The sequence below is a fragment of the Metopolophium dirhodum genome, chromosome 1, assembly GCF_019925205.1.
Source record: "Metopolophium dirhodum isolate CAU chromosome 1, ASM1992520v1, whole genome shotgun sequence".
In the NCBI taxonomy this organism is placed as follows: domain Eukaryota; kingdom Metazoa; phylum Arthropoda; class Insecta; order Hemiptera; family Aphididae; genus Metopolophium; species Metopolophium dirhodum.
Genome location: NC_083560.1, coordinates 77,389,802 through 77,402,645, shown reverse-complemented (window position 1 = coordinate 77,402,645; position 12,844 = coordinate 77,389,802). Strand labels below are relative to the sequence as shown.

Below are 12,844 nucleotides of genomic sequence, written 5' to 3'. Positions count from 1 at the left end.
TAGAATAATTGGACCCACTATCGTACTGAAGAAAAAGTTCCCCATCAGTTGTTGTGCGACATCTGCACATCAAGCCCGACGACGCGTGTACCCGCTAGCGTGCGCGGAGGGCGGCCTACACGTAGCGCGTCGTGTGTGAATTACCTCGTCGGTGAACCTCTCAATAGAGTGGGTGGGGAGGGGAGAGTGGACTGTATAATATAGGATGGTTCAAAATATTGCATTTAAGTAGTATGCTAATTCTGAGGAGTGTGAGGTCAAATATTAACAACAATGTTTTGTGGTGATAAAAGGTACAGAGCGTTTTATTGAAATGTTCTGCAAAGTAAAATAAATTTTAACTGCTAAGGTTAGTAATAAGTAATAACAAATACGCACGACCACAATACGATCGGCAGAATAAATCGATGAAAGTAATAATAATGAGAAAAAATACGAGTAAAAAACAACAATATAAACAATCGTGTGTACGACCTGATACGAGCGCGGAACTGATACCGCGACGATGACGCTGCTGTTGACCCAAGACGACGGTGGCACGGCTGCGGGCGACGACCTGGCGTGCGACACTTGCACTCACGTCGACGAGATCGACGACACCGCTTACGCGCGGCTGATGATCGAACGATGATGTGTAGGTAATCAAAACGGGACAATGCGTGCCCGAAATGAGTACTTACGGTGGTAGGTAACTCAAGTCCCGTCACGCGCGGACGTCTGCTGTCGCGGCGTATAACGCGGCACAAACGTCAATAACTTAAAATGCCACGGTTCGCACTGCGTAGGACGGGCGGGCGACAAAACAAAACAACGGTGTTCGGATCGCGGGATCGCACCAGTTGCACAACGGGCGGCGCGACACGAAAGCGCGAACGGCTCCGACGACAAACACGTGGATTACGTGGTTGACCACGGCTCGAGTTCGCACTACGACGATTCGAACGGGAGACGGTAGGTACCACCATGAACCGTGATTTGGCACAAGGGCCGGTGCTCGTAACGCGAAAACTGGCGTTCGCGACGAGTTAGAGACAGAGCACGGCTCGGATGCACGGAACATATAAAAAAATGGCGTATTAACAGCGGTAGCGCCACAGACTTCTATACTATAGATAAGGTACTCGGAGAATTTAACAGTGGGAGCGGTGAAGCCCAGCTGTTGAGCGCTTATCACACATCCGCCATTTTGTTGGTTGGCAAAAAAGTCATATTCACTATAATATTATTACAACACAAAATACTAATAAATAATAAATAAAATGTTTTAATTTTACTAATCTACACAAGTTGGTAACTTTTTTCAACTTGGTAATCGTACTTGAATAAAGTAACATTAGTTTTATTTTATTTTAGAAGTTTTAAAGTAAAAAGTAGGTATTATTCACGTAGGTTTGATTTATCAATAAAATCGATTTTATGATTTTCAAGAAGATTCATACAATTTTGATATTGTGTTAAATTATAATATATAGCGATAAAATAAGATAATAAAATAATACAAGTTTACAAACAATATAAGTGTTTAATAAGTACTACTGGTGATTAAAAATAATTAATTTAGTAAGTAAACGTCGTTTACTGACATTACAAATTGTTTTTAAATTAGACAAGTGATGTAATCTAATTTTTAAATATTGTTTAGAAATTAAGGTTACCAAATTTAATCTATGGTTTTCTAAAAAACCATCATTGTCACAATTTAGATCTTTAAAAATATTACTACTATATACATAATTTTTTACAGCAAGAAAAATTTTGTTACTTAAACCTGGTATATTTAATCTACTTAGACCTAAAGTTAATTGAATTAAGGTATTTTCAATAACTCTAACTATTTTAATTACATTAATTGAACTTTTAATCAACCCTCCTCTATTTTTGACATTAACTAATATAGAGTGAGAATATTTATGGTTATAATTGTGTTCAGATAATGTTTCCAACATACTATTAGCACATGTTTGACAATCAACTTTTTTCAACAAACATCTAACAATAAACCCAGAAATATAATACAAAATGTTGTCTTTAACAATATCAAATGTATTGTTCATACTGGGGAATAAATCTTGTATTTCTTCCTCTTCTTCCAAACTTTCAACTTTTTTCTTTGCCCAACGTATTTCAAACACGCTTTCTGTGCCTGTGTTGTCCAAAGCTATACAATTAGCAGCATATGATGATGTTATGGAGTTCTTCAGCAGGATTTGTTTCATAGCAGTTTTTAATTCAAGGGCATTTGGATTGTTATTATTTCCAAAACGTTGTCTGATTTTTGAAAAAAACATTTCCAGATGGTCTTGTGAAAATTTGTAAGTTAAAATGTATTTATACTGGGTAATTTGAAAAATTTCATCTGCTAAGCTGAACATTGCTTTAATTGCTATTGCAAGCCCTAAAAATGTAAATTATAGTATCATTTTTTGGAGATTTCCGGAGCATTATGGAATTTAAAATACATACATTTTTAATATATTACTTACCAATAATAAAGGTTTTGCGTGGAGTCAGATAAATTGGTACTCCCTTGATATCTGTGAGGTTGAGTAAATACTCCACTAAAGGTTAGGTTTAGTGGTACCAGGTCTTATTTCATAATCACTGTCAATAAAATGAATACTGCATATACGACTCCATTGGGATGGTATAAAATTTTTTCGTCTCAATGCAATAATCCACTTTTGGTTTACATTTTCATTATTCAAAGGAAATCTGTAAAATAATGAAATACAGAAGAATTTTATAAAATTAGTATAATATAACAGATATCAATGATTCATAGAAACTATTGCATTTATGTATTACAAATTATGATTATAGGTACCAAATCGTTTATTTAATTTTAAATACATATAATTGAACTTACCGAAAAAAATGAATATTTTGACCGGATTTATACCTATTGGTACATCCATATGCCACACAAGATACTGGCATAATTACTATAATTAATGTAACATAAAAATCAGCTTAAATGTAATGCATTTACATTTACAAAATACTTAAATGATGAACCATCAGATACACTTTACTGTGCATAATACGAAAATTATTATAATGTTTTGCCAACCAACAAAATGGCGACCATGCGTTGATAATGCTTCAACCGATAACGCGAGTACCTTATCTATAGTATAGAAGTCTGTGGGTAGCGCACTGGAACGGGAAAATTGCCTAGACGGCTCGGAGACAGTGTATTGCGGCGGGTGTTAGAGGCCGTCGGCTTGACCACGACGGTACCGTCCCCTTCTTCTGGAGCACTGAGATAGATAAGAATATACTAGAGCGCGGACTCGGCCGTAAAAACGGCACTACTGAGTACTACTGAGTACCTTCCCTCTCTATTATATCAACGCTATTCTCCATCAAAAAAATTACTTATTGTATAAAATGTTTGTATAGATTGTAATTATTCTTTTAATAAAAAAAAAAAAAAAAAAAAAAAAAACGAGCCGTCGCGTTTGACATTACCCCCACTCCTGTATGGCAAAAAATGTTTGTATATTACGACCTATGCTATGGTTGCAGACGTGCAGTATATTTTAGTATTCACTGTATTAAGTATTTGTTTTGTTTTATGTAATTACCTATATAAAGTAATTAAAGGATTGAGACATTAAGTTGCTCTCCATACAGGAATTAAAATGGATTTGTCATGTTCGGCTTTTGCATGTACCAACAGGTGGAGCAAAGAAAGTAAATTAAAATCTATTCAATTCCATAGGTGAGTATTATTTTGTTGTAACATTTTAAATTTAATATAAGTAGTCATGGTAAATATATTTTTAATTTAAATTCATGCTATTTATTGCAATTAATAGCTTCTATTACTGTTGTAATAAAATATAAATTAGTATCCAATTGAAACCCTAATTTTAATATTTAGATTTCCACTCAACAAACCAGAGTTACTACAAAAATGGGTGAAAATGATCAAAAGAAAAGATTTCATTCCTACAAAATACTCTTTTATATGCAGTGAACATTTCATACCTGAGGACTATCAAATTCGCCCTACAGCAAGTGTGAGACTGTTGAAAGAAGACGCTTATCCTAGAATATTCAATGGTTTTCCTAAGTATTTACAAGAAAAAATGCCTGTTAAACGCCGTCTGCTTAACAGAAATGAAGTAAGTTTTTATGAACAATTAAATTTTTTTTTTTAAATTAAATTTAATGTTATAATTATCGTATTTACTGTTTATTTAACTGAAAAATACAATTTAAAACCTAATTCATTAACGTGTAGCACCACATCAATGGCAGATAAAGAAGACATGGTTAATAATTGTCCACCTGTGGTTGAGGTGTGTACTTCTTTATTAATTACTTTGTCCTATTCTTATAATCATATGTACTATAGTTATTAGATATACTTATTGCAATGCTCGCTTAAATTTTTTTTTAGAATTTGACAGACAAAAGTGTACAATGTGAAATAACTTCTCCAACAAAACAAAAATTAAGACAAAAAATCAAAAATTTGCAACAGCGTTTGCATCGACGGAATTTGAAAATTAAGTCCTTGAAAGGTCTTATAATTAATGTAAAAAAAAATAGCCCTTCATCCGATGAGATAGTGTCGCAGTTAGATGACAGATTTGATGGGTACCCATTACATATATTATTGCATGAACCAAAATGCAGAACGCTTGGTAAAAATGCTGTACGCTATTCCAAAATTATGAAAGACTTTTCAAAAACATTATTCTTTTGTTATATGAATATGGAGTGTTACTTGCGATGGGGTATCATCAAATGTACAGTGCTTCAAAAAATTGGGGTGCGATTTTAATGTTAATGAAAGTAATCTTAGTAGTAAATTTACTGTTGGTGGTAAGTTAGAATGTAATGCTTTGTTTGATGCATGCCATATGTTAAAGCTAGTAAGAAACTCTTTGGCTGATAAAAAATGCTTTAAACATATTGATCATGATGGCCTTATTATGAAGGTCAAATTAGCAGCACAGTCCTTAAGCAGCGGTGTGGCAGATGCGATTGAGTATCTACAAAAGAAGGAGAAATATCATTTCAAAAAAGTGAATCAACTGTTTACTTTATAAGACAAATTGACAGACTGTTTGATATATTAAATTTTAGAATTCCCTTTGCAAAAGGGCACAAAAGTCCAATTAATGTTAGTAACATTAAGACTATTGAGTCAGTATTTAATAATACCATTGATTATTTAAAAACATTAATGATTGAGGAATCCCCTGTTTATTTAAGTGGTAGGAAAATGTTTGTCTTAGGATTTATTGTTGACATGAAAAGTACCTTGGAAATGTCTTATAAACTATTGTATACAAATCAGAACCCTTTAATATTTGTCTTCACATATAAAGCTTCTCAAGATCATATAGAACTTTTTTTTGCCTGTGTACGTTGTAGAGGTGGATGCAACAATAATCCTAATTGCATTCAGTTTAAACATACTTTGAGGCAGCTATTATTTACAAGAAATATAACTGTTGAGAGTGGTAACTGTTGTGATTTCGATGCACTTGAAGATGACATTTTAGAATTTCGCTCTGATAAAAGAAGTGTAAGGAGTGTACAGGAAGAAACAAAATTTGATGATGATGAAAGTGAAATTCAAACATATATAGATCAACTTAACAATTTACAGTTAGGAGAATATACTACTGATATTTTAGATTTATATTTCGGGATATATTATTCGAAACTTGGTAAATAAAATTTCCTGTACTTTTTGTATTGAAGCATTAACAGAACATCAATCTGATCATAGTTATACAAACAGTTTAACATTTACTTCTTCTGTTAATAGAGGAAAACTGTTTATTGTTTCAAAGGCTATTTCTTTGATTGTTCAACATTTAGAAAAAGCATTTCAAATTATTGTTGTAAAGGAAAAAGCATTACATAAAAATGTATATTTTTGAGTGTGCTAAGAGAAGCATACTAACTAAAAGTAAAAATTTCTTTTTTACTGGATTCCATCCTATCAATGTTGATCTTGGTACTCCTAGTCATGAATACACATTATTTAAAGCTATTTGTAAACATTTTATGAATATAAGAATGCGTCACTATCAAAAAGAGTACAATATTCGTGAAGTACAAAAAAATAAATCTTCTTTAAGGGTTCAGCTTTCCAAATTAGTATTATTTGAAAATGTATAAATCTTTTTATGTACTTAATAAATTTATGTATTAATGAATATTATGTTTGTGTAATTACCTTACTTTTATATATAAAACCAAGAAAAATGTTTATTTTTTCATTAATAAAAATGTTGTTCATATAATTTTTATTTTTGGTAAATTAAATAAATATATATGTATATAAATTATAATTATAATATGTATATAAATTTGAAGTCCACATGAACACAAAAAAGTTGGTACCAAAGTTAACGCAATACTACCATTTATCCCAAAGTTATGTTAAGTTAAAATGTGTAGTCTTTCAATGTTATTTTTATGGGAGCTCAATTTCATGTCATACGGTGGTGGGGGTAGCGGCTGATGAGACGGCCCGTTTTTCGTAACATACAAACACGGGTGAGTCCGCGCTCCAGTATATTCTTATCTATCTCAGTGTTCTGGAGTACAAAGTTCGTTCACACAGTTTTCGGCGGCGGGGCGGCAGGGTGACAACATTGGGACATATTATGCGTATCGCATACACTGCTACAAAAAAAACGAAAATACCTACCTGTATAATATAGTCACAATTTTCACAAGCCACATAAATTAATTTTACAATACCGTGGTGGCGTTAATGAATAATAAAATATCAAATAAAAACAAGTATGGCAAAAACGTTTACTTATATTCGTGCAAGTCATCACGATTTTGCAGACGGTAGACGCCACCTTGTTATGTATGTATACTTATAAAGTTTTCATTTTAGCTGCCCACGTTTGGACATTATTAACTGTATAATTTTCTATGCTACGGACTTTATTATATTATGCACAGCAAAACATGCGCCGAACGAATTTCTTCATCCGGTTCAATAACGAACGACGTAATAACGTTTAATTGCGGTTACCGGATCCGTAATAACTGCACTGCGGCGGTGACCTAACCTATAATATACTTATTCTAAATTTAATTACTACAAAATATGATATTCTTTCGAAGGTTTGATGAAAAATCGTTATTATATGCATAAATATTCTAATTTCCAAACGTTCATAAAAATTAATTTGACTTTCCAGTAATCTGCAATCTGTACATATCCTCTGAATTTAATTGATAGTAATTAATCTTATTGTTATAAATAATTAAAGAGTAGACGTAAATAAAATATAAATACTGATAGTAGGTACTGCTCGTAATAATTTTTATTTCAAAAATAAATTCAATAATTAGTGATGAAAATAATTTTATATTTTTCAATCATTCTGTATATTGAAGGAACACGCTGTATACATCCGAGGATATAATATTACGAACATTAATGCTATTAAATTGATTATATCCAGACGTAACAACAATAATAGAGTATATTATACGGTATGTTATTGACTTATTGTTATCAACGTTCGATGACATCGTCATTTCGGGTAAAAAATAAATACATACACTAAAAAGGTGGATAAGTGGATGTCGCTCTGCTGTACAGTAGGTTACAAGTGGGTCACTGTAATGGATGGTGTTAAATTTGAATTCAATGATATAATATCATTGTATAAGAAAAACGATTCTGAGCGAAAACGGTCAGTCAGCCTATGATTTTACCAAGTATATTTGATGATATTATTGTGAATAAAGTAATTTATATATAACCTATTTACTCGGAGCCTTGTTTTAAATTTTCAATCTTTAGCTATAAAAGTTAAACATTTTATACATTTTTAACCACAAAATAATTAATAAATTATAAATTTGATAAATGTTGTCAAAATTTGAACTTTAAATGCTTATAAAAAAAAATTGTGCTAATGTATTTTTAATATTTTTCAACTGCTATTAGAACGATATATTAGGAGCCTTATATTAAATTTTCACGCTTTTTTACCAAACAAATAAAAATTTATTGATATTTATAGAAAAAAAAACTAAAAAAATTGAAAACTGACAATGTCCGTAAAAAGCTCAAAAAGAGTCAAAATATTTTCAACATTTTATGGTGTATAGAAAATGCTAATATGAACATTCAGTGAAATTTTCAAGTATCTACAGTCATTCGTTTTTTAATTACAATAAAATAAGAAAATTGTTACATGAGAAATCGAGTAAATATCAAATGTTGTAAAAATATAAATTTCAGACGCTCATAAAAATTTAATTTAAGTTTCTTGTAGAAATTTTTTTTTTGATAAAGTTAGACAAACTTATGAGGAATCTTGTATTAGATTTTAAAATCTTAGATTTAAAAAGAAAATTTTTTATGAATTTCTAACTCAAAATAATTTGCAAATTTTCGTGATTTTTCCGTATTTTTTCAAGATTTGAACTTTAAACGTGTATAAAAAAAAACTGTGAGTAAGGATTTTTAATTTTTTTCATCTGCCTTTGAAACAATAACCTAGGAGCCTTCTATTAAATTTTCAAGCTTTTTTACCCAACAAATAAAATTTTATTGATATTTATAGAAAAAAAATTTAAAAAAACTGAAAACTGACAATGTCCGTAAACAGTTCAAAAAAAGTCAAATTATTTTCAAAATTGTATTGTGTATAGAAAATGCAAATATAAACAACCAGTGAAAATTTCATGCATCTACGGTCATTTGTTTTAGAGTTACACCAATAACCAAAATCGATTTTGCGTAAAAATTCCCGTTTTTCCTTAATTTTTCTTTTGTTTTTCACATCGCTATTGAAAACTACTGGGAAATTAAAATTTTGACCTCCCCAATGCACCAACGATATTCACTCTCCCATCGAACAAGATACTGAAGTCGAAAATCGAATTATTTCGACTACTTATCGTGTACACAGACACAAAAATAAAAAAATAAAAAAAATAAAAAAAAAAACACACATCATTGTAAAATCAATACATTCATCGTTTCACTCAGAATCTAAAATGAACGAAAAATAAAAACCAATTATACCATTAGATACCTGAAACTGTACCGTCCTGTTCGCCTATAATATATTTTTTATTCTTTGTTTGTAAACTTGAATTGGCATATTTATTATTAAATAATACCAATATATTATTGTAGGCGAGGTGCGAACACAGTAATAACACACTAATACACCAATACTAGGTAGTAATAATTACAATTTAACAAATTACATTAAATAAAATATAGCAAATTTAAGGTATAAGGTGATTTTATAATACCTATAGTCGATAACGAAATTAAATAAATAATAAATATTAAATAGTCAGTAACACGGCTATCTACACACCGTGTTCACTTAGAGTAGATAACCGTGGTCGTGAACACGGACCACGATTTAAGATAATATTATCACGGACACGGACGTACATACGTAATATTATTATGTACGTCGGTGGTCATGAATTATTAGCAATAATGAAATGTGTCGCGTACACGAAATGGAGTGGGGGAATCGGCCAGCACGACAACGCGATATGCGGCCGCCGTGATTCCAGATGTTACTATAATTTATCATTAAAAAGTTTGCATTTTTCCTTTAATAACTTAATTTCAAACTGTACGATTTTAATGATTTTTCCAAAACATCAACCGTACAGTTGTCTGATTGTTTCCAATTAGTTAGTTATTAATTGATTTAGTAGATAATTAGTTTGGTGTAGGTCCGGATAAAAAAACACCAAAATGTTCACTAAATGGGAAACTCCTGCTTCGAGATGATAATAATTACATTATCATTCTCCGCAGCACCGCTTTAATATTTTTTTTACTTAGCTCGCGCCACGACCGTGGTGCTGGATATAAATTATGGTCACATAGTAATTATTGTCCGTTATCAAGCTGTATTATATTATGTCCTATCAAGGTTAATAGATACCTAATTAATGTGATTTATGTCTCGGTTATTATTTTTTTTTTCTTTCTAAGTATTTTTTTCTCTCCATTTCTTCTATAAATCGGTTAATTTATTTCAAAACTATAGCATTTTTGTTATTTTTCTAATATTGAAGAACGCGTGGATTTAATTGAAAAGAAATTGGATGATTGCCGTTTATGTTTCAGCTCTACAAATGTAACAGTTCACATAGGGCAGCATATTGACAAAAATACATAAATTGTTGAAAAAATTCAATACTGTACTTCACTAATCGTATGTTTTGTCATTTATTTAGTATATTTTTCGTATATTGTTGTTAATTAATGTTAAATTGAAACTATTCAGTATCCATTTTTAAAAATACAAACTCAAAATAAAGTTTTAATTTTATCAATCTTATCACATTGATTTTTTATATTAATAATAATGTTAAAAAACAAATAATATTATACTTTAGTAATTTTTAGTTGTCGTTTAGTATGTTGTGTGCAAAAATTGATTTAATTTTGTTCAAACATAAATATTCTAATACCTTATACCAGTTATATTTAAAATATAACAATACCTACATTATTTTTATCAATGTTAGTGTTTTGAAAGTTCTTTAAAAAAAAAAGAATTCGTTTCTTTGGAAAATGAACGAGTTTCTTTTTTATTTCGAAATAAAATAAAAATTCTTATTTAAACATTAATGTTTTTTTTTCATATGCATATTTCTTTAATTTTTTTTTTTTTTTTTATTGAACATAAAAACATTGGCTACTAGGCCTTAGGTTATATAAAATTTTTAATAAATAGTAATAATAATAATAATTTATTAATTTTCCAACAAGCAAAATATTATATACCTACAAATAGAGGTACCTACATATTTTATAATTCTAGTTTGAGATTTTCTTCAAAAATTGTTGGCCAACGTATGTCAACTGTCTTACTGTTTATTGTTATAATAATAATTATATTTTATATCATTTATTTTTATATATTACTAGCCGACCCGTCACAGCTTCGCCCGTGATTGGTTGTTTATTTTGCCTTCGGACCATGATATGTAGAATTTTTTATTCAAATATTATTGTTTAATGTGATCGGCAAGTAAATATAAAAAACGGTTAATGAAAACGGATTGAAATTTTTCTAGCGTTATAAATGATAAAAATAAATACAGATAAAAAAGAAATAATTTATGGTTGATAAAGAATTTGATTGAAGTTGATGAAGAAATAAAAACAATTAAAATAAGAATTTTATAAGACTTCTGAGTATATGATGTTTTTTGTTATATTTCCTGTTGAAATTAAAATCATAAGATGATTCGGGTCTCCAGTTCGAGAAAATGCCACGTATAATTGCCCATGTGAAAAGCACTCTGTACGAAGATCTACGCCAACGTACTTGAATGTTTGACCTTGTGCTTTGTTTATGGTAATCGCAAAAGAAACTTTAACCGGGAATTGAAGCCGTTTGAAAGAAAACGGCAAGTCAGAGGGAATCATGGGAATTCTTGGAATAAATGCAATTTCTCCTTTCGCTGGCCCTGTAAGAATTACGGCTTCTATAATATTATTTCGCAACGATTTTATTTGTAATTGTGTATCGTTACATAAGTTCGGTGGTTGAAGAATACGTAATAATGTAATTGGAGCACCAATTTTTAATTTTAGTTTATGAGGAGGAAATCCCGAAGGAGAAAGAGAATTAAGAAATTCTTGTGGATAATGAATAGCATCATCTGTTGATGTAACTGTATCAATAGATAGACATTCACGTGAGTGTCCATCGAATTTTAGAAGGATGATATCATTAATTTCTTCTGCTGTTACATTTCTTGGAGAGATAATAGCTCTTTCACATAACCACTGATAAGATTTATTGGACAGATTAAAAATGTCAGGATAAACTGAAGAAATCAACTCTTCCACGTTATTGACCACCCGTCCAATCGTGTGATCGACAGAAATGTAACCATTTTCATTTTCTAAAGTTCCATTTCCAATTTTCAACAACTGTGCTGGAAAAATATCGTCCCCTCCGCATAAATAAACTCTCATGTTTGTTTGCAAATAAAGTTTTTCAACATAGTTCCATATAGGGGAAGATTTTAAGCAAGCATTAATGACATCGGCTCGAGTACCTTTAGGGATTACTGGTAAGGTTTGACGGAAATCACCAGCGAAAACAAATGTTATGCCACCCATAAACTTATTATTACACCTAAGATATTTTAATGTTCGATCAATTGCTTCGATATGTGATCTGTGACTCATTGTACACTCATCCCACTCAACGAATGAGGTTTCTTGAAGAATTTTTCCAAGAGGGCCATTTTTACGAATCGGACAAACGTATTCTGTATCAAATAATACATTTAACGGTAACTTGAAAGTCGAGTGAGCAGTTCTGCCGCCACTAAGGAGAGTTGCTGCTATACCAGATGAAGCTACTGCTAATGCAACTTTACCTGAGGATCTAATTTGAGCCAACAACAAATTAATTAGGAATTTTTTTCCTGTACCACCCGGAGCATCTAAAAAAAAAACTCTTTCTTGATGATTCATTACGCTTTCTGTAATAACATTAAAAGCATATTTTTGATCATTTACTAATTTTGGTAAATTGATTTCTACAAATTCTTGTAATCGGTTATTATCGTAAGAACGCAAAATTGAGAATTCAAAAGGATCAGATGCATTTTCATTTCGAACAGGTGAGTTCATTCCAAATTCAGTTAAATATTTTTCAGACAGACAAACAACTTTATCTTCTATTTCAATCAAACCTCTATTAAATATTTCATCAGAAAAAGTAAATTGCAAGTCATTTAATCGAGTGCGCTCTGTATGAAGAATATCTTCACAAAAATCATTTCTGAACTGTTCCCACAAAGATTGAGGTTCAGACGGTTGGCAGAAAACTAT

At 30.7% G+C, this 12,844-nt stretch overlaps 2 protein-coding genes across 2 annotated transcripts; both read right to left on the bottom strand.

Moving 5' to 3' along the window:
• Positions 1-1,786: 1,786 nt before the first annotated feature.
• LOC132941892 (uncharacterized) lies at positions 1,787-2,915 on the bottom strand. Its single transcript, XM_061010122.1, has 4 exons — positions 2,867-2,915; positions 2,484-2,558; positions 1,845-2,395; positions 1,787-1,792 (listed from the first exon to the last, which is right to left on the bottom strand). Exons 1-4 carry the CDS (start codon positions 2,913-2,915, stop codon positions 1,787-1,789), a joined length of 681 nt encoding a protein of 226 aa, XP_060866105.1.
• An 8,248-nt stretch (positions 2,916-11,163) lies between these two features.
• LOC132941883 (uncharacterized) lies at positions 11,164-12,193 on the bottom strand. The gene has a single exon (XM_061010109.1). The coding sequence runs from the start codon at positions 12,191-12,193 to the stop codon at positions 11,174-11,176; it is 1,020 nt and encodes a 339-aa protein (XP_060866092.1). The 3' UTR covers positions 11,164-11,173.
• Between the last annotated feature and the right edge of the window lie 651 nt (positions 12,194-12,844).

What these genes read in the sequence shown, in the direction of transcription:
- LOC132941883 (XM_061010109.1), bottom strand. Translation starts at nt 12,193, where the DNA reads ATGAGTCACAGATCACATATCGAAGCAATTGATCGAACATTAAAATAT.
- LOC132941892 (XM_061010122.1), bottom strand. Translation starts at nt 2,915, where the DNA reads ATGGATGTACCAATAGGTATAAATCCGGTCAAAATATTCATTTTTTTC. An exon ending in CAAAATATTCATTTTTTTCG is followed by an intron (nt 2,559 to 2,866) that starts GTAAGTTCAATT and finishes CCTAACCTTTAG; the next exon opens with TGGAGTATTTACTCAACCTC. An exon ending in ACGCAAAACCTTTATTATTG is followed by an intron (nt 2,396 to 2,483) that starts GTAAGTAATATA and finishes TTACATTTTTAG; the next exon opens with GGCTTGCAATAGCAATTAAA.